The 21,811-nt window shown below is 47.4% G+C and overlaps 1 protein-coding gene across 5 annotated transcripts in view; it reads left to right on the plus strand.

The window, feature by feature from the left end:
- The window catches only part of ush2a (Usher syndrome 2A (autosomal recessive, mild)), a 504,765-nt gene that overhangs the window by 131,797 nt on the left and 351,157 nt on the right, over positions 1-21,811 (plus strand). For all 5 annotated transcript variants that reach the window (XM_052485995.1, XM_052485996.1, XM_052485997.1 and 2 more), the window contains exons 18-23: positions 53-211; positions 4,960-5,188; positions 5,727-5,995; positions 10,353-10,631; positions 13,780-13,949; positions 15,368-15,512. In XM_052485995.1, the coding sequence (XP_052341955.1) occupies positions 53-211; positions 4,960-5,188; positions 5,727-5,995; positions 10,353-10,631; positions 13,780-13,949; positions 15,368-15,512 (1,251 nt within the window). The remainder of the gene's footprint in view (positions 1-52; positions 212-4,959; positions 5,189-5,726; positions 5,996-10,352; positions 10,632-13,779; positions 13,950-15,367; positions 15,513-21,811) is intronic.

Consider the following 21,811-nt stretch of genomic DNA (forward strand, 5'->3'; position numbering starts at 1 on the left):
CCCTACGCTGCCTCCCTTGCTCTCTGTCTCTCCCCTTCCCCCCTCACCCCAGCTCCTATCCAGCAGCCCAGTCCAGTAGGGTTAATCCTGACCTCCACCTCCATCCGCCTGACCTGGAGGCCTCCTGACGCGCCCAACACACACACTCTCAACTACACACTGCTCAGGGACGGCCTAGATATACACACTACGCAGAGACACTACCCATTCAGTAAGTACACACACATTCACAGGCACACACACACACACACACACACACACACACACACACACACACACACACACACACACACACACACACACACACACACACACACATTTTGTATACTTTATTTGAATCCACCATCAAATTGACAAAAAAAGGATCCAACATTTCAAAGGTCCCTGTATGCATAAAGCACCCCCTTCTCCAAACAGCCAGGGTGCCTACGACAGCTGAAACAGAGCAGTATCTAGCCAACTGCTTTGCCCTACTTTTTGTCAGGACCTCAATCTGGAGGCACCGCACTGCAAGTCTGTGTATGTGGCCGAGACTGCCAAATATCAGAGCCACCAGCTTGCACCTCCACCCGAGGCTGTCCAAGCGTGGCACGAGGGGCTGGTATTTAAACAGCTTCTCAGCAAAGGCTTGCTCTATGTAGCCGTCCAATGAGCAGCCCACCTCTCCCTGGCCTCCCCTCACAACAACAATATCTGGTGTATTTGACACACAGGAAAACACATAATCAACGTCAAACCAGCTTCCCCTTACACAATAATGTTTATGCACGTGTACTGTTTGTGAGACCACTTGTCTCACTTCAATGGCTATCAGGTCAACAAGGCGGTCATGTCTAGCAATGTACAAATCCTTGTATTTTTTTTATTTTTTTTATTTTTACCTTTATTTAACCAGGCAAGTCAGTTAAGAACATATTCTTATTTTCAATGACGGCCTGGGAACAGTGGGTTAACTGTCTGTTCAGGGGCAGAATGACCTTGTCAGCTCGGGGGTTTGAACTCGCAACCTTAGGGTTACTAGTCCAACGCTCTAACCACTAGGCTACGCTGCCGCCCCGAACAGCAGCCATTCACAAAATGGGCAATGGACTCCATTACATTTGACTCATGTAGAACACAAAATGGCTCATGGTTTGCAGGGTACCAGAGTGCTAGATTACATTTTGTTGGTATAACTCACAGCCTCGCCTTAAAAGTATAGGTTAGAATGTTCTCGCCAATGGCAAAATTCTTGTACATGGAATGGGAGACAGAGTGGACATCACAGTTCAGAGCAGTGAGTTTCCCCTGCTGCCTCAGGCCAGTCCAGTGTTGCAGTAGCTGGGAGACAGAGTGGACATCACAGTTCAGAGCAGTGAGTTTCCCCTGCAGCCTCAGGCCAGTCCAGTGTTGCAGTAGCTGGGAGACAGAGTGGACATCACAGTTCAGAGCAGTGAGTTTCCCCTGCAGCCTCAGGCCAGTCCAGTGTTGCAGTAGCTGGGAGACAGAGTGGACATCACAGTTCAGAGCAGTGAGTTTCCCCTGCAGCCTCAGGCCAGTCCAGTGTTGCAGTAGCTGGGAGACAGAGTGGACATCACAGTTCAGAGCAGTGAGTTTCCCCTGCAGCCTCAGGCCAGTCCAGTGTTGCAGTAGCTGGGAGACAGAGTGGACATCACAGTTCAGAGCAGTGAGTTTCCCCTGCAGCCTCAGGCCAGTCCAGTGTTGCAGTAGCTGGGAGACAGAGTGGACATCACAGTTCAGAGCAGTGAGTTTCCCCTGTAGCCTCAGGCCAGTCCAGTGTTGCAGTAGCTGGGAGACAGAGTGGACATCACAGTTCAGAGCAGTGAGTTTCCCCTGCAGCCTCAGGCCAGTCCAGTGTTGCAGTAGCTGGGAGACAGAGTGGACATCACAGTTCAGAGCAGTGAGTTTCCCCTGCAGCCTCAGGCCAGTCCAGTGTTGCAGTAGCTGGGAGACAGAGTGGACATCACAGTTCAGAGCAGTGAGTTTCCCCTGCAGCCTCAGGCCAGTCCAGTGTTGCAGTAGCTGGGAGACAGAGTGGACATCACAGTTCAGAGCAGTGAGTTTCCCCTGCAGCCTCAGGCCAGTCCAGTGTTGCAGTAGCTGGGAGACAGAGTGGACATCACAGTTCAGAGCAGTGAGTTTCCCCTGCAGCCTCAGGCCAGTCCAGTGTTGCAGTAGCTGGGAGACAGAGTGGACATCACAGTTCAGAGCAGTGAGTTTCCCCTGCAGCCTCAGGCCAGTCCAGTGTTGCAGTAGCTGGGAGACAGAGTGGACATCACAGTTCAGAGCAGTGAGTTTCCCCTGCTGCCTCAGGCCAGTCCAGTGTTGCAGTAGCTGGGAGACAGAGTGGACATCACAGTTCAGAGCAGTGAGTTTCCCCTGCTGCCTCAGGCCAGTCCAGTGTTGCAGTAGCTGGGAGACAGAGTGGACATCACAGTTCAGAGCAGTGAGTTTCCCCTGCTGCCTCAGGCCAGTCCAGTGTTGCAGTAGCTGGGAGACAGAGTGGACATCACAGTTCAGAGCAGTGAGTTTCCCCTGTAGCCTCAGGCCAGTCCAGTGTTGCAGTAGCTGGGAGACAGAGTGGACATCACAGTTCAGAGCAGTGAGTTTCCCCTGCAGCCTCAGGCCAGTCCAGTGTTGCAGTAGCTGGGAGACAGAGTGGACATCACAGTTCAGAGCAGTGAGTTTCCCCTGCAGCCTCAGGCCAGTCCAGTGTTGCAGTAGCTGGGAGACAGAGTGGACATCACAGTTCAGAGCAGTGAGTTTCCCCTGCAGCCTCAGGCCAGTCCAGTGTTGCAGTAGCTGCATCCGTCTGATACCTAGGAGTGTTGTCCTGGATGTAGGACACAACAACACTGAGATCTGACCACAACTGCTTCAGAGGCCGTCACTGACTCAGTTTACATATCAGTCCGTTTCCACCTGAGCTACACTCCAGTCTGGTTGCACAGGCCATTGAGGTCCGGCCAATCTGACCACACTCCAAAGGACACAGCACAAGTGTCCAATCCAATTTTCAATTGGCCTTCCTCTTGAAGCCTAGGAAGTTGTCCTCAGTGTCCCTGGCCAGGGGAACCTTCATCCTCTGTAGGTCCAGAAGGAGGGAGGCTCTGGCTAACTCCTTAACTGTCACATCGTCACTGTTGAGCATGTTCAACAGGTGAGTCTGTCTGGTAGCAATGTAAATCCACTCAATATTCGGGACACCTAAATGCCCCTCTCTTCGGGACACCTAACCGCCCCTCTCTTCGGGACACCTAACTGCCCCTCTCTTCGGGACACCTAACCGCCCCTCTTTTCGGGACACCTAACCTCCCCTCTCTTCGGGACACCTAACCGCCCCTCTCTTCGGGACACCTAACCGCCCCTCTCTCCGGGACACCTAAATGCCCCTCTCTTCGGGACACCTAAACGCCTCTCTCTTCGGGACACCTAAACGCCCCTCTCTTCGGGACACCTAAACGCCCCTCTCTTCGGGACACCTAACCGCCCCTCTCTTCGGGACACCTAAACGCCCCTCTCTTCGGGACACCTAACCGCCCCTCTCTTCGGGACACCTAACCGCCCCTCTCTTCGGGACACCTAAATGCCCCTCTCTTCGGGACATCTAACCGCCCCTCTCTTCGGGACACCTAAACGCCCCTCTCTTCGGGACACCTAACTGCCCCTCTCTTCGGGACACCTAACCGCCCCTCTCTTCGGGACACCTAACCGCCCCTCTCTTCGGGACACCGAAACGCCCCTCTCTTCGGGACACCTAAACGCCCCTCTCTTCGGGACACCTAAACGCCCCTCTCTTCGGGACACCTAAACGCCCCTCTCTTCGGGACACTTAAACGCCCCTCTCTTCGGGACACCTAAATACCCCTCTCTTCGGGACACCTAAACGCCCCTCTCTTCGGGACACCTAAACGCCCCTCTCTTCGGGACACCTAAACGCCCCTCTCTTCGGGACACCTAAACGCCCCTCTCTTCGGGACACTTAAACGCCCCTCTCTTCGGGACACCTAAATACCCCTCTCTTCGGGACACCTAAATGCCCCTCTCTTCGGGACACCTAAACGCCCCTCTCTTCGGGACACATAAATGCCCCTCTCTTTGGGACACCTAAACGCCCCTCTCTTTGGCTCAGGAAGTCAAAGTCACGTGTGGTGTGTGTGTTGAAGCATTGCCACTTTTTCACCACCTGAACAGTTTTGTTATTAATTTCCCCCAGAACCTTCTGTGGGAGAGGCACATGTGCAAGCAGATGTTTAATCTTTGCTAGGGCCACCTCTCTCACAGCTTCTAGCTTCATGACCACAGGCAGAGGGGAAACGTCAATCATATCAAGCCTGGTTGAATACACACGGACGAGCTCCTCAACTTGTTCCCACTCGCCAGCAACATAAAATGTATGTCCAAGATAACAACTATATGTTTCGTGATGAGAGTAGACTCTGATTGGTTTATTCATTAGTGTAAATGTTGGGGGCTTATCCGTTTTAGACTTGTACCAGAGGTTACCTCTGCTGTGTCTTTCATACAACACTGGACATTTAGTGTCTTTCATTTCCAGCCCATCTCAAAAAATCATCTGTGAGAGAGCATGTTTTTAATGATATGGTCTTCTCTGGAGGTCATCTGGAGGTCACCAGCATACCCTCTTACTGGGTTTGGTGACACGCACGCACACACACACACACACACTATATGTTGAAGACATGCACTCACACACACACGCACACACACACACACACACTGTATGTTGAAGACACGCATATGCACACACACACACACACTGTATGTTGAAAACACAAACACACACATGCACACACACACACACACACACACACACACACACACACACACACACACACACACACACACACACACACACACACACACACACACACACACACACACACACACACACACACACACACACACACACACATTCAATTCTTTCCTCTCTCCTAGGCCCTGTAACATATGTGGACAGTGGTTTGTCTCCGTTCATGGATTATTCTTACCAGCTAGTAACGGCTAACGTTAACGGTCAGACGGTGAGTGTTCCGGTCAGTTACCAGACCCTGGCCGCCGCACCGGACCCTGACCATATCCTTCTGACTCTGGTGGGCCGACCAGGACCGACCACAGCCAACCTCAACTGGACCCGACCACAGAACACATCAGGTCCACAAGAGAGGTATGGACCAGTGGGCTGCTGAGGGGAGAACGGCTCTTAATAATGTCCGTAACGGAGCAGATGGAATGGCATCAAACACCTGGAAATCATGGAAACTGTGTTTGATGTATTTGATAGCATTCCACTGATTCCAGTCATAACCACGAGCCTGTCCTCCCGAATTAAGGTGCCACCAACCTCCTGTGGTATGGACCCAGTATTCTAAACCCCCTCTAGGTGTCCTATCTAACCTCAGTGGATAAATAAAGAGAAATACGGGGGGTATTGAATCAGAGAGAGTGAGAGAGAGACTTGTATTGAAAAACACTTTCATTAGTGAATCCATTGAACATGATTGTTTGTCCAAGACTTAGCCTAATTTGTGTCCAGGAAACCAGCTCTTAAGATTTCTCAACCAGCTGAGTTGAGATGAGACTAGATGTTCTTTTATGGTCTGTGAGTCCCTAACTGAAGGAGTAACATTGGCTGGTCAGTTATCATGGTCAAGTCATATTGACTAATAAACTAAACTGATCCCTCTCTCTGTGTGTTCCTGTAGGTTTGTGCTGAACTCAGTGGAGGCTGGTACTGGTAGGGAGCGGGTCCACTATACAGGTCTAGAGACCCAGGCTGCAGCCGCTGGCCTCTCCCCCTACACCCACTACAACCTCACCCTGCAGGCCTGTACTACTGGTGGGTGCACCTCCACCCCTCCCCTGCCACTCCTCACTTCACCCAGCCCCCCACAGGGACAGCCCCCACCCAGGGTCAACGCCACCGGACCGCACCAAATGCACACAGCCTGGGACCCCCCCGTTCGTCCCAATGGTACGACCCGAATCGCCTCTTGATCTGTGTTCACAGACAACAGGAATGAAATTGAAGAAAATTGAGTAGAACAAATAGTTTTGAGAAGGCGGTACTATGGAGACTGTCCTATTAGGATGCTCCAAGAAAACACATGTTCAACTCCCCATTAACACTGTGTCCCTACAGTGTTCTCCTGGATCCAGGGCTTTGTACAGTCTCTATAAGGCTCTCTACCATATTAAGCCTGTGTAACCACCACCACACTTACTGCATTACATTATATCGCTCCCCGAGGCACATTGAAACAAATGTACTTCTACCAGACATTATTATTCATGTCATTTAATATTCTGTTTTGAATGGTCATTCAACCATGCCTACAACTAGAACTGCCATGTTGGACTGGCTGTATTGAAACAAGACATGGGGGAACAGACTCATTGAAGTGCTCGTGTGATAGGGAGCATTGGAGAAGAGAGAGAATAGAGGGAGAAAAGAGGGAGAATAGAAGTGTTTATTTCTATTGTGTTGTGATGCCTGCCTGTCCTCGGCTCAACCTTCTGTATTCATTCACTGCCTTGTTAACACTAATGAGCAATGTGGATACGATGCTGAGCTTTGATTCTCATGTGGATGAAGAGTCTCTCTGCTATAGAGTATTAGAATGGGATATGAGAATGCACTGTGCTGGTATTCATTCATTCTATTTTAGTATTGGCTGAAGACCTGTGGTTGATTAGTAGCTTACAGTATGGTACTGTAGTGATGCATACAGTATTGTATCTCCTTGTGTCCTACTAGTGCTGAGCAACTAACTGAAATTGCGGTTATTTTTTGGCTGTTAACCCAGAAGAGTCTAAGCCCTGTCTAAGCCGGGGGGATACTACTAAGCTATATGGAATTGTTTTAAGAAGGTCATCCCAAGGATCAATTTGCTATTTGATTTTTCAGACGAGTCTTGTGACGCCTGTGGGTGTGCTAGAGAAAAACAACCAACATGTACGTGTTCCTGAGAGTCTCATCTTTACAGTGGTTTTCTAGGCCAAACTGTTCAGATGCTACAGACGATTTTGTGAGAAGACCGGTTTTCGGGATGTCTCATGGTCTGCCAAATACCGCTCTAGCTCTGTCACCTTTACCACAGATGTGTAAGTGTTAAGTAGACAGATGTGTAAGTGTTAAGTAGACAGGTGTGTAAGTGTTAAGTAGACATGTGTGTAAGTGTTAAGTAGACAGGTGCGGAAGTGTTAAGTAGGCAGATGTGTAAGTGTTAAGTAGGCAGATGTGTAAGTGTTAAGTAGACAGATGTGTAAGTGTTAAGTAGACAGGTGCGGAAGTGTTAAGTAGGCAGATGTGTAAGTGTTAAGTAGGCAGATGTGTAAGTGTTAAGTAGACAGATGTAGAAGTGTTGAGTGGGCAGATGTGTAAGTGTTAAGTAGGCAGATGTAGAAGTGTTGAGTGGGCAGATGTAGAAGTGTTGAGTGGGCAGATGTAGAAGTGTTGAGTGGGCAGATGTAGAAGTGTTGAGTGGGCAGATGTAGAAGTGTTGAGTGGGCAAATGTGGAAGTGTTGAGTGGGCAGATGTGGAAGTGTTGAGTGGGCAGATGTGGAAGTGTTGAGTGGGCAGATGTGGAATTGTTAAGTAGACAGATGTAGAAGTGTTGAGTGGGCAGATGTAGAAGTGTTGAGTGGGCAGATGTAGAAGTGTTGAGTGGGCAGATGTGGAAGTGTTGAGTGGGCAGATGTAGACAGATGTGGAAGTGTTGAAGTGGAATTGTTAAGTAGACAGATGTGTAAGTGTTAAGTAGGCAGATGTGTAAGTGTTAAGTAGACAGATGTGTAAGTGTTAAGTAGACAGATGTGTAAGTGTTAAGTAGACAGGTGCGGAAGTGTTAAGTAGGCAGATGTGTAAGTGTTAAGTAGGCAGATGTAGAAGTGTTGAGTGGGCAGATGTAGAAGTGTTGAGTGGGCAGATGTAGAAGTGTTGAGTGGGCAAATGTGGAAGTGTTGAGTGGGCAGATGTGGAAGTGTTGAGTGGGCAGATGTGGAAGTGTTGAGTGGGCAGATGTAGAAGTGTTGAGTGGGCAAATGTGGAAGTGTTGAGTGGTCAAATGTGGAAGTGTTGAGTGGGCAGATGTAGAAGTGTTGAGTGGGCAAATGTAGAAGTGTTGAGTGGGCAGATGTAGAAGTGTTGAGTGGGCAGATGTGGAATTGTTAAGTAGACAGATGTAGAAGTGTTGAGTGGGCAGATGTAGAAGTGTTGAGTGGGCAGATGTAGAAGTGTTGAGTGGGCAGATGTAGAAGTGTTGAGTGGGCAGATGTGGAAGTGTTGAGTGGGCAAATGTGGAATTGTTAAGTAGACAGATGTGGAAGTGTTAAGTAGGCAGATGTGTAAGTGTTAAGTAGGCAGATGTGTAAGTGTTAAGTAGACAGATGTGTAAGTGTTAAGTAGACAGATGTGTAAGTGTTAAGTAGACAGGTGCGGAAGTGTTAAGTAGGCAGATGTGTAAGTGTTAAGTAGGCAGATGTAGAAGTGTTGAGTGGGCAGATGTAGAAGTGTTGAGTGGGCAGATGTGTAAGTGTTAAGTAGGCAGATGTAGAAGTGTTGAGTGGGCAGATGTAGAAGTGTTGAGTGGGCAGATGTGAAAGTGTTGAGTGGGCAGATGTAGAAGTGTTGAGTGGGCAGATGTAGAAGTGTTGAGTGGGCAGATGTAGAAGTGTTGAGTGGGCAGATGTAGAAGTGTTGAGTGGGCAAATGTGGAAGTGTTGAGTGGGCAGATGTGGAAGTGTTGAGTGGGCAGATGTGGAATTGTTAAGTACAGATGTAGAAGTGTTGAGGGCAGATGTAGAAGTGTTGAGTGGGCAGATGTAGAAGTGTTGAGTGGGCAGATGTAGAAGTGTTGAGTGGGCAAATGTGGAAGTGTTGAGTGGGCAGATGTAGAAGTGTTGAGTGGGCAAATGTGGAAGTGTTGAGTGGTCAAATGTGGAAGTGTTGAGTGGGCAGATGTAGAAGTGTTGAGTGGGCAAATGTAGAAGTGTTGAGTGGGCAGATGTAGAAGTGTTGAGTGGGCAAATGTGGAAATGTTGAGTGGGCAGATGTAGAAGTGTTGAGTGGGCAAATGTGGAAGTGTTGAGTGGGCAGATGTAGAAGTGTTGAGTGGGCAGATGTAGAAGTGTTGAGTGGGCAGATGTAGAAGTGTTGAGTGGGCAGATGTGGAAGTGTTGAGTGGGCAGATGTGGAATTGTTAAGTAGACAGATGTGGAAGTGTTAAGTAGGCAGATGTGGAAGTGTTAAGTAGACAGATGTGGAAGTGTTAAGTAGACAGATGTGGTGAATTGAGATGCATCCAATGCAAAAAAATCAGATCACTGTGCGATGTAGTAGGGAGTTGTAGTTTCCAACAGGCCAATGTTCGACATAGGTTAGTACAGGAAACATGGTAATTATGACTCAAATGACCATAATCCATTGCGCGAGTACTTGTCCAGTCTGTGTGTTTCTTTTACACCTGCTACATTGGGTTAGTGTGGGGAAGACACAGAGAGAAGAGACAGAAGAATGTGCGATCAAGAGGGATAGAGAGCAGTTGCTTCGAGAGGTATCTCTACCTGAAAATACAATCTAAGTGATTGATAGTTGGTATTCAGCAGGCATAAAAGTATGCCTTATTTACTTTGGAGAACTACTAAAATAGGAGTTTTGTCAGAAGCTCTATAGAGATGAGTTGATGACTTGGAATGAAATAATCAAGTCATCAAATAAAATAAATGTAATATACGGCATCAACTGAAATATGTGATTGAAGTAAAGTGATGTGAATAAATGCTGGTTAATAAGTGATAATCAGTAATGGACAGTCACTACTATTATGGGACTTTTAGAAATGGTTTTATTCTGTGTTGTTACATTATTCAACGCACATCATTTATAGTGCATTTAATGTCAAAAAATAGAAACCGAAGTAGAAAACCGTGATTATTTTTTCATTTACCAAAAAAAAAAAAATCCACTGTGTCCTAAATAGTGGTTCTCTAACTTCTTTTTAACTTTGATCAATACAATATAATGTACTGTATCATTTCCTTGTGACCCACCTGGTATAAGAATATACAATATTTCTGGTAAGGAACAGGTCCTAATAGGAACTAGTCACAAGCTAACCCATCAAGAACTGGTCCTTCTGTAGCTCAGTTGGTAGAGCATGGTGCTTGTAACGTTCGATCCCCAGGACCACCCATACGTAGAATGTATGCACACATGACTGTAAGTCGCTTTGGATAAAAGCGTCTGCTAAATGGCATATATTATTATTATTAACTGATTAATATGGAATTAAACATAATAAAATCGTCTCTTTTGTTTCTGCCTCCATAGGTGTTATTATAAGGTACGAGCTCTTCATACTAGGGCCAATGGAATCGCAGAACACCACCACAAGCCCCGCCCCAGAGCGTAGGGTGTTTGTGAGCAGTGGTTGGCTGGATCCTCGCCTCCCGTCTGACTCAGCCAAAGAGAGTGCTCTGCCTCCTCCCCAGAGCAGCGCCATAGTAACAGACCTGCAGGCCTTCTCCACCTATCAGTTGCGAGTTCTGACCGTCAACATGGCCGGGAGTGTGATATCAGACTGGACTACAGCTCGGACACAGGAGGGGGGTCAGTTAAACACACACACACACACCAGCATACAAACACAAACAGTGACGAAAAAAGTAGAGAGAGTGTGAGGTGAGCACTTACAGAGAGAGAGAGTTCCTCTGGGGAGGCCTCTGGGTGTGTAGTTCTAGTAGTTTTGTGACATAATGGTTGGTGGAAGTGAGGGAGGAGAGGGAAGAGAGAGAGACAGTTCCTCTGGGGAGGCCTCTGGGTGTGTAGTTCTAGTAGTTTTGTGACATAATGGTTGGTGGAAGTGAGGGAGGAGAGGGAAGAGAGAGAGACAGTTCCTCTGGGTGTGTAGTTCTAGTAGTTTTGTGACATAATGGTTGGTGGAAGTGAGGAGGAGAGGGAAGAGAGAGAGACAGTTCCTCTGGGGAGGCCTCTGGGTGTGTAGTTCTAGTAGTTTTGTGACATAATGGTTGGTGGAAGTGAGGGAGGAGAGGGAAGAGAGAGAGACAGTTCCTCTGGGGAGGCCTCTGGGTGTGTAGTTCTAGTAGTTCTGTGACATAATGGTTGGTGGAAGTGAGGGAGGAGAGGGAAGAGAGAGAGACAGTTCCTCTGGGGAGGCCTCTGGGTGTGTAGTTCTAGTAGTTTTGTGACATAATGGTTGGTGGAAGTGAGGGAGGAGAGGGAAGAGAGAGAGACAGTTCCTCTGGGGAGGCCTCTGGGTGTGTAGTTCTAGTAGTTTTGTGACATAATGGTTGGTGGAAGTGAGGGAGGAGAGGGAAGAGAGAGAGACAGTTCCTCTGGGGAGGCCTCTGGGTGTGTAGTTCTAGTAGTTTTGTGACATAATGGTTGGTGGAAGTGAGGGAGGAGAGGGAAGAGAGAGAGACAGTTCCTCTGGGGAGGCCTCTGGGTGTGTAGTTCTAGTAGTTTTGTGACATAATGGTTGGTGGAAGTGAGGGAGGAGAGGGAAGAGAGAGAGACAGTTCCTCTGGGTGTGTAGTTCTAGTAGTTTTGTGACATAATGGTTGGTGGAAGTGAGGAGGAGAGGGAAGAGAAAGACAGTTCCTCTGGGTTTCTGGGTGTGTAGTTCTAGTAGTTTTGTGACATAATGGTTGGTGGAAGTGAGGGAGGAGAGGAAGAGAGAGAGACAGTTCCTCTGGGTGTGTAGTTCTAGTAGTTTTGTGACATAATGGTTGGTGGAAGTGAGGAGGAGAGGGAAGAGAGAGAGACAGTTCCTCTGGGGAGGCCTCTGGGTGTGTAGTTCTAGTAGTTCTGTGACATAATGGTTGGTGGAAGTGAGGGAGGAGAGGGAAGAGAGAGAACAGTTCCTCTGGGGAGGCCTCTGGGTGTGTAGTTCTAGTAGTTTTGTGACATAATGGTTGGTGGAAGTGAGGGAGGAGAGGGAAGAGAGAGAGACAGTTCCTCTGGGTGTGTAGTTCTAGTAGTTTTGTGACATAATGGTTGGTGGAAGTGAGGGAGGAGAGGGAAGAGAGAGAGACAGTTCCTCTGGGGAGGCCTCTGGGTGTGTAGTTCTAGTAGTTTTGTGACATAATGGTTGGTGGAAGTGAGGGAGGAGAGGGAAGAGAGAGAGACAGTTCCTCTGGGTGTGTAGTTCTAGTAGTTTTGTGACATAATGGTTGGTGGAAGTGAGGGAGGAGAGGGAAGAGAGAGAGACAGTTCCTCTGGGGAGGCCTCTGGGTGTGTAGTTCTAGTAGTTTTGTGACATAATGGTTGGTGGAAGTGAGGGAGGAGAGGGAAGAGAGAGAGACAGTTCCTCTGGGTGTGTAGTTCTAGTAGTTTTGTGACATAATGGTTGGTGGAAGTGAGGGAGGAGAGGGAAGAGAGAGAGACAGTTCCTCTGGGGAGGCCTCTGGGTGTGTAGTTCTAGTAGTTCTGTGACATAATGGTTGGTGGAAGTGAGGGAGGAGAGGGAAGAGAGAGAGACAGTTCCTCTGGGTGTGTAGTTCTAGTAGTTCTGTGACATAATGGTTGGTGGAAGTGAGGGAGGAGAGGGAAGAGAGAGAGACAGTTCCTCTGGGGAGGCCTCTGGGTGTGTAGTTCTAGTAGTTTTGTGACATAATGGTTGGTGGAAGTGAGGGAGGAGAGGGAAGAGAGAGAGACAGTTCCTCTGGGTGTGTAGTTCTAGTAGTTTTGTGACATAATGGTTGGTGGAAGTGAGGGAGGAGAGGGAAGAGAGAGAGACAGTTCCTCTGGGTGTGTAGTTCTAGTAGTTTTGTGACATAATGGTTGGTGGAAGTGAGGGAGGAGAGGGATAGGGAAGAGAGAGAGAGAAAATGAGACAGGAAGAAGGGGGGGTTCTCATTAAAGCATTCTAATTCCAAAGAGATGATATGGCTCATTAGAACTAGACTGTGCCCCCAAACAAAACTCACAGCCCCCTGTCTGACTGTGTAATAGCCATGAATCACATTACACACCCTGTGTGTGTGTGTGTGTGTGTGTGTGTGTGTGTGTGTGTGTGTGTGTGTGTGTGTGTGTGTGTGTGTGTGTGTGTGTGTGTGTGTGTGTGTGTGTGTGTGTGTGTGTGTGTGTGTGTGTGTGTGTGTGTGTGAGAGTGTTTGTGCACTCCTGCATGCATGTGTGAATCGCATTAAACACCTAACACTAGGTGGCTTCAGAGATAAAGGAGAGATTGGAGAGATATGACGAGAGATGGGGAGATAGTGTGTGAGATAATAGGTGTTTCTAAATGTGCTGTGCTGTGCTTTCATTCAGAGGGCTGTGTGAGTGTTGACTGTGGCTTATTATGCCTGTACTCCTGAGCCATGTTGACAGCTCCATCACAAACATAAACACAAATGCTGCTCCACATTTGGATCAAACATGCAAATGGTATTTTACAGCTTGTGTTTGGAGCGGATTCTGTGCCCAGAGTAACTTAACAAGCGCTCTCTCTCTCTCTCTCTCTCTCTCTCTCTCTCTCTCTCTCTCTCTCTCTCTCTCTCTCTCTCTCTCTCTCTCTCTCTCTCTCTGCATTTCTGTGTTTCTGTCAGGGTAGCTGTGTCAAGTTGACATGGTGTGAAAAACACTGTTGTTTTTTTCAACCTGGCTGTGTTCCTATTTGACAACATTCACCTGCTTCCACTGTTCATTAAAACCCTCCACAGCAGTTACACTGACGCAGAGTACTTAATGATAAAAGAAGAGATATGGAAGTAACGTGTGTGTGTGTGTTCCATAGCTCCGGAGTTCATGGCTCCTCCTGAGGTGTCGGCGGTGTCATCCTCGTCCCTAAAGGTCGCGTGGAGGTCAGCGCGGGGTCAAGAGGCTAGAGGACAGGTCACTGAATACAGGGTGAACCTGGTCACAGAGCAGAGGTCCAACCCGTACGCACCACCTGTTATCACACAGGTAACATACTTACACAATAAAAAGGTACACATGCTTCTCCCTCATTCCTAGATTTCCTGTCTTGGCCCTAAATCATCTTAGAAAAATAGATAGACATTCGAAACACCACTACTTCTGCATTCCCTTAGAAAAACACATACAATATCATTGCACAGATGTTCTCATCGGCTCAAACAATGCATTTTTAAAGTGTACCTATGATTAAAATTACAGGCCTCTCTCATCTTGTTATGTGGGAGAACTTGCACAATTGGTGGCTGACTAAATACTTTTTTGCCCAACTGTTTGTCTAGTCAGCTGTCCCCCGAGGTAGGACTTTCCCTATGCTTTCTCACTGTCCTCTCTTAACAGGACGCATAATGTCTCCTCGTAACATATCGCTCTGTTCTCGCAGTCTCTGTGTGTGGTGTGTGCTAGAAGATTGTGTTAGCCTGCGGAGCTAAAGCCTAGGCATTAGCTAGGGGAGCGAATAAGTCTCAAGCAAGTTGACACATCTCATGTAAATGCCATTTAGTGGACAATTTTACCCAAAGTAAGTTACAGTAGGGAATGCATACATTTCTGTATGTGTGGGCCCAGCAGGAATCAAACCCACAGCCCTGGCGTTGCAAGCTCCATGCTCTACCAACTGAGCTCCATGCTCTACCAACTGAGCTCCATGCTCTACCAATTGAGCTCCATGCTCTACCAACTGAGCTCCATGCTCCACCAACTGAGCTCCATGCTCTACCAACTGAGCTCCATGCTCTACCAATTGAGCTCCATGCTCTACCAATTGAGCTCCATGCTCTACCAACTGAGCGCCATGCTCTACCTATTGAGCTCCATGCTCTACCAACTGAGCTCCATGCTCTACCAACTGAGATCTATGCTCTACCAACTGAGCTCCATGCTCTACCAACTGAGCTCCACGCCCTATCAACTGAGCTCCGTGCTCTACCACCTGAGCTCCAGGCTCAACTGAGTTCCATGCTCTCCTCCACCTGAGCTCAATGCTCTACCACCTGAGCTCCATGCTCTACCACCTGAGCTCCATGTTCTTCCACCTGAGCTCCATGCTCTACCACCTGAGCTCCATGTTCTACCACCTGAGCTCCATGTTCTTCCACCTGAGCTCCATGCTCTACCACCTGAGCTCCAGGCTCAACTGAGTTCCATGCTCTCCTCCACCTGAGCTCAATGCTCTACCACCTGAGCTCCATGCTCTACCACCTGAGCTCCATGTTCTTCCACCTGAGCTCCATGCTCTACCACCTGAGCTCCATGTTCTACCACCTGAGCTCCATGTTCTTCCACCTGAACTCCATGCTCTACCAACTGAGCCATACAGGACCACAAGTGTGTGTAGGGGGCCTATAACATCACTCTGATCCTCTGTGTGTGTGTGTGTGTGTGTGTGTGTGTCTTTCTTGTCACAGGTGCTGTATGTAGCCAGTCCATCAGAGCGTGTGTATGTAGCAGAAGGACTAGAGGCCTACAGGAGATATGACTTCACTGTGACTCTGTGTACCTCACTGGGCTGTGTGACCAGCCTGCCTGCCTCTGGACGAACACTACCTACAGGTACCACATACACACACACACACACACACACACACACACAATCTGAACACTACCAACTGGTAACCCACTCATTATAACACCAGAGATAAATATCATCCAATTATTTATTTATTTCTACCACACTGCTCAGAAATACTCCAGTATACTCCAGCAGTACTGCTATACTCCCATACAGTGTCTCTGTTTATGGAGTTGTAGATCATGATGTTTGCTGGTTAAACCTGACCACATGTTTCTATTGTCCCAGTTATGGAGGTGTAGAATAGCAGGTCAGTTACATATTAAGAGACTATAATGGAGTGTGTCTGTCAGGGAACAAACTACCTCTGGATGGGAGAGGGGGATGGAAAGAAAGCAAAGGGAGAGAAAAAGGAAAAAGAGAAAACAAGAAATAGGGAGAGAGTGAAGAAGCAAAGAAGAGAGTGAGGGAGAGAGAAGAGAGTGAGGGAGAGAGAAGAGAGTGAGGGAGAGGGAAGAGAGTGAGGGAGAGGGAAGAGAGTGAGGGAGAGAGAAGAGAGTGAGGGAGAGAGAAGAGAGTGAGGAAGAGGGAAGAGAGTGAGGGAGAGGGAAGAGAGTGAGGGAGAGAGAAGAGAGTGAGGGAGAGGGAAGAGAGTGAGGGAGAGGGAAGAGAGTGAGGGAGGGAGAAGAGAGTGAGGGAGAGAGAAGAGAGTGAGGGAGAGGGATGACAGGGTTCACACACACACATACACACACATACATTCACACATACACACTCACTCACTCACACTCACACATACATGCACTCAATCCCACATGCACGCACGCACGCACGCACTCACACACACAAACACACTCACACAGACGTTCACATACATACACACACACTCACATACACATACACTCACACATACATGCACTCAATCACGCACTCACTCACGCACTTACTCACTCACATATTCAAACACTCACACATATTCAAACACTCACACATATATTCAAACACTCACTAGCCTCTTGACCCCGCGCTGACCTCCACGCGACCTTTAGGGACGAGGATGACACCGCCAACACCTCAGGAGGAGCCACGAACTCTGGAGCTATGGAACACACACACACACGCACACACACACACGCACACACACACACGTACACACACACACACACACACACATGCACTCACTAACTCACTAAATTCACTCACTCAGTATTTCAGTCGAGACACTGGCGTAACCAGGGGGGAAATTCATTGTACACGGCAGTAAAAACAATTTACTGTTAATTACAGGGAGAAAAATGTGGCATAGCGCACACTCCCTGTTGGCCATGAATCATACACACACACACACTGTTACACACACACATTCTGTCATTCTGTGCGGGCCACTGCCATAGATTTATTACCAATATGGAAGTAGGATGAATTAGCCTCCTTTTTTAATAACTGAGACACAAATCACTGGGCCTGGGACGAGCTCTAATTGATCAGCTTTGTGTGATGGGCACACACACACACAGTGCCGCCGCACAGCTCTAACATATGGTCTGGGCTGACACACACGACCCGCACACATATTCATCCATATGCTCACACATGTTCACCGGTTGGTCCGCTTCTATTCCGTTTGTTACTTTGTTTGTGTGTTTTGTTTACGTCTTGAAGATGTGAGAATGTGTTTCTCTCACGTGCAGGAATACAGCATGCTTTAACATATTCATACACATCATGTTGTTGGTTTCCACTTCATTTAAATGATTCCGAGGTTTTTAAATGTAGAAATCTAGACTATGTGGCATTTTTTGTGTTTTAAACTGTACAGTCATAAAATCACTATCATATTGTGTTTAGGAATGAACATGTTTATATCTATTGTTCAACAGCCTTAACCCTAATTTTTCGATTGATACACTGTTGCGTCAATCTAAGTAACATAATGAAAAAATCCAGATCAAAATCCGTCCGCATCTGGGGTGAAAGGTGACAGAGCTAGAGCGGTGTTTGTCAGACCAGAAGACATCTGGGGTGAAATGTGACAGAGCTAGAGCGGTGTTTGTCAGACCAGAAGACATCTTGGGTGAAATGTGACAGAGCTAGAGCGGTGTTTGTCAGACCAGAAGACATCTTGGGTGAAATGTGACAGAGCTAGAGCGGTGTTTGTCAGACCAGAAGACATCTGGGGTGAAAGGTGACAGAGCTAGAGCGCTGTTTGTCAGACCAGAAGACATCTGGGGTGAAAGGTGACAGAGCTAGAGCGGTGTTGTCAGACCAGAAGACATCTGGGGTGAAAGGTGACAGAGCTAGAGCGGTGTTTGTCAGACCAGAAGACATCTGGGGTGAAAGGTGACAGAGCTAGAGCGGTGTTTGTCAGACCAGAAGACATCTGGGGTGAAAGGTGACAGAGCTAGAGCGGTGTTTGTCAGACCAGAAGACATCTGGGGTGAAAGGTGACAGAGCTAGAGCGGTGTTTGTCAGACCAGAAGACATCTGGGGTGAAAGGTGACAGAGCTAGAGCGGTGTTTGTCAGACCAGAAGACATCTGGGGTGAAAGGTGACAGAGCTAGAGCGGTGTTTGTCAGACCAGAAGACATCTGGGGTGAAAGGTGACAGAGCTAGAGCGGTGTTTGTCAGACCAGAAGACATCTGGGGTGAAAGGTGACAGAGCTAGAGCGGTGTTTGTCAGACCAGAAGACATCTGGGGTGAAAGGTGACAGAGCTAGAGAGGTGTTTGTCAGACCAGAAGACATCTGGGGTGAAAGGTGACAGAGCTAGAGCGGTGTTTGTCAGACCAGAAGACATCTGGGGTGAAAGGTGACAGAGCTAGAGCGGTGTTTGTCAGACCAGAAGACATCTGGGGTGAAAGGTGACAGAGCTAGAGAGGTGTTTGTCAGACCAGAAGACATCTGGGGTGAAAGGTGACAGAGCTAGAGCGGTGTTTGTCAGACCAGAAGACATCTGGGGTGAAAGGTGACAGAGCTAGAGCGGTGTTTGTCAGACCAGAAGACATCTGGGGTGAAAGGTGACAGAGCTAGAGCGGTGTTTGTCAGACCAGAAGACATCTGGGGTGAGATGTGACAGAGCTAGAGCGGTGTTTGTCAGACCAGAAGACATCTGGGGTGAGATGTGACAGAGCTAGAGCGGTGTTTGTCAGACCAGAAGACATCTGTGGTGAAAAGTGACAGAGCTAGAGCGGTGTTTGTCGATAATCGGTCTTCTCACAAAAACATCTGTAGTTCTACATATGTTTTCTATGTTTATTTATCCTACAGTTCTGACTTTGTGTACAGGGAGAATATTGTAAGAGCGGCCCATGTTCTGCTTTCTGTCGCTGTACATTTCAGAAGTGCTGAACACGTGCCGTTGTAGTCAGAAGTTTACAGACACTTCGGTTGGAGTCATTAAAACTACTTTACATACACTTTGGTTGGAGTCATTAAAACTCGTTTTTCAACCACTACATACAATTTGTTGTTAACAAACTATAGTTTTGGCAAGTCGGTTAGGACATCTACTTTGTGCATGACACAAGTCATTTTTCCAACAATTGTTTACAGACAGATTATTTCACTGTATCACAATTCCAGTGTGTCAGAAGTTTACATACGCTAAGTTGACTGTGCCTTTAAACAGCTTGGAAAATTATGTCGTCATGGCTTTAGAAGCTTCTGATAGGCCAATTGACATCATTTGAGTCAAATGGAGGTGTACCTGTGGATGTATTTTAAGGCCTACCTTGCTTGACATCATGGGAAAATCAAAAGAAATCAGCCAAGACCTCAGAAAAAAAATTGTAGACCTCCACAAGTCTGGTTCATCCTTAGGAGCAATTTCCAATTGCCTGAAGGTACCACGTTCATCTGTACAAACAATAGTACACAAGTATAAACACCATGGGACCACACAGCCGTCATACCGCTCAGGAAGGAGACGCGTTCTGTCTCCTAGAGATGAACGTACTTTGGTGCGAAAAGTGCAAATCAATCCCAGAGCAACAGCGAAGGACCTTGTGAAGATGCTGGAGAAAACAAAGTATCTATATCCTCAGTAAAACGAGTCCTATATCGACATAACCTAAAAGGCCGTTACAGCAAGGTTGAAGCCACTGCTCCAAAACCACCATAAAAAAGCCAGACTATGGTTTACAACTGCAAGTGGGGACAAATATCGTACTTTTTGGAAAAATTATTATTAAACAAAAATAGAACTGTTTGGTCATAATGACCATCGTTGTGTTTGGAGGAAAAAGGGGGAGGCTTGCAAGCCGAAGAACACCATCCCAACCGTGAAGCACAGGGGTGGCAGCATCATGTTGTGGGAGTGCTTTGCTGCAGGAGGGACTGGTGCACTTCACAAACTAGATGGCTTCATGAGGTGGGAAAATTATGTGGATATATTGAAGCAACATCTCCAAGACATCAGTCAGGAAGTTAAAGCTTGGTCGCAAATGGGTCTTCCAAATGGACAATGACCCCAAGCATACTTCCACAGTTGTGGCAAAATTGCTTAAGGACAACAAAGTCAAGGTATTGGAGTAGCCATCACAATGCCCTGACCTCAATCCTATACAATATTTGAGGGCAGAACTGAAAAAGCGTGTGCGGGGAAGGAGGCCAAACCTGACTCAGCTCTGTCAGGAGAAATGGGCCAAAATTCACCCAACTTATTGTGGGAAGCTTGTGGAAGGCTACCCAAAACGTTTGACCCAATTTAAAGGCAATGCTACCAAATTGCTACTAATTGAGTGTATGTAAACTTGTGACCCACTGGGAATGTGATGAAAGAAATAAAAGCTGAAATAAATCATTCTCTCTACTATTATTCTGACATTTCACATTGTTAAAATATAGTGGTGATCCTAACTGACCTAAGAAACTGAATGTGTTTGGCTAACGTGTACGTAAACTTCCGACTTCAGCTGTAGTTAATGTATCGTTTAGTGTTGTGCAGTTTCTTTGCTGACTTGCATCTAAAATAATTTTGGGGAATTTGGCCCACCAAGATTTACACGCTAAAATCGCCACAGAGTTTAACCCCCCACCCCCCGGCTTAGACTCTGAAGAATGGATTGTAGTTAGACGATTCTGCACTAATTGTCTGATCAAAACTTCCCGTTCACACATACTAACACACACAGACAAACGAATACACACACACTCACACACACGCAGACAGACAAACGAACCCAACCTGTTGGTTTGGAGCATCCAAGACTGTCTGTGCCATTACCCATGTTGTGATTTTCTTGTGCCAGACCTTAATGTTGATGATAGCCATTTATCCATCCTTTACCCAGGCTTTTACGACTGTTTAGACACACAATCCACATATTACCCAGACACACCATTACACAGAATAACCATCTGTCCAGATGGAGGAGACGGCATCTGCTTAGATGCTTTTATCTGACTCAAATTCTATTTGATTCTGTCAATAAACACATCCACCCACAGTAAATGAACCTAGTTGGTCTTAGAGAGGAGTGAGTTGTGGGGTGTGGTGTGTAAACAGTAAGTAAAGGACCTTAATGGTTACGGAGTAGAACATTATTTTGGCGTCTCCCAAAGCAGTCTGGGATAAGAATGCAGACAGAGGAGAAGAAAGAGCATTGCTCAACCCCCCCCTCTCTCTTTCTCTCTCGCTTCATCTCTTCTTTACTCCCTCCAACTTTCGGTGGAAACTTTCCGTGTCTCCCTTATATAAAGTGTGTTTTGCACATAATTAAGAATTTCTTATACATATTTAAAGGAATTTCACCAGATTACGTTTCCTTATGTAACTCTAAATCTAAAAATGAATTAAATTAGGAGGAAGAAAGATGTAAGGATGTCTGCATGCGTGTGTGTGAGTCTGTGTGTGTAAAGCCCACAGCACTCCTCCAGAGCAGACTCTCACCACCAGAGCAGACTCTCACCACCAGAGCAGACTCTCACCACCGGAGCAGACTCTCGCCACCAGAGCAGACTGTCACCACCAGAGCAAACTCTCACCACCGGAGCAGACTCTCACCACCAGAGCAGACTCTCACCACCAGAGCAGACTCTCACCACCAGAACAGACTCTCACCACCAGAGCAGACTCTCACCACCAGAGCAGACTCTCACCACCGGAGCAGACTCTCACCTCCAGAGCAGACTGTCACCACCAGAGCAGACTCTCACCACCAGAGCAGACTCTCACCACCAGAGCAGACTGTCACCACCAGAGCAAACTCTCACCACATGGTATTGATCAGGTTGGATTGTGAATCAGTTGCTGACGGTAATGTTTAATGTATCCTACAACCATAAAGACTTGCTCTACAAGCCTAGCCAGCCCCTACCACACACACACACACACAAACACA

The sequence above is a fragment of the Oncorhynchus keta genome, chromosome 29 (genome assembly GCF_023373465.1).
Source record: "Oncorhynchus keta strain PuntledgeMale-10-30-2019 chromosome 29, Oket_V2, whole genome shotgun sequence".
Classification (NCBI taxonomy): domain Eukaryota; kingdom Metazoa; phylum Chordata; class Actinopteri; order Salmoniformes; family Salmonidae; genus Oncorhynchus; species Oncorhynchus keta.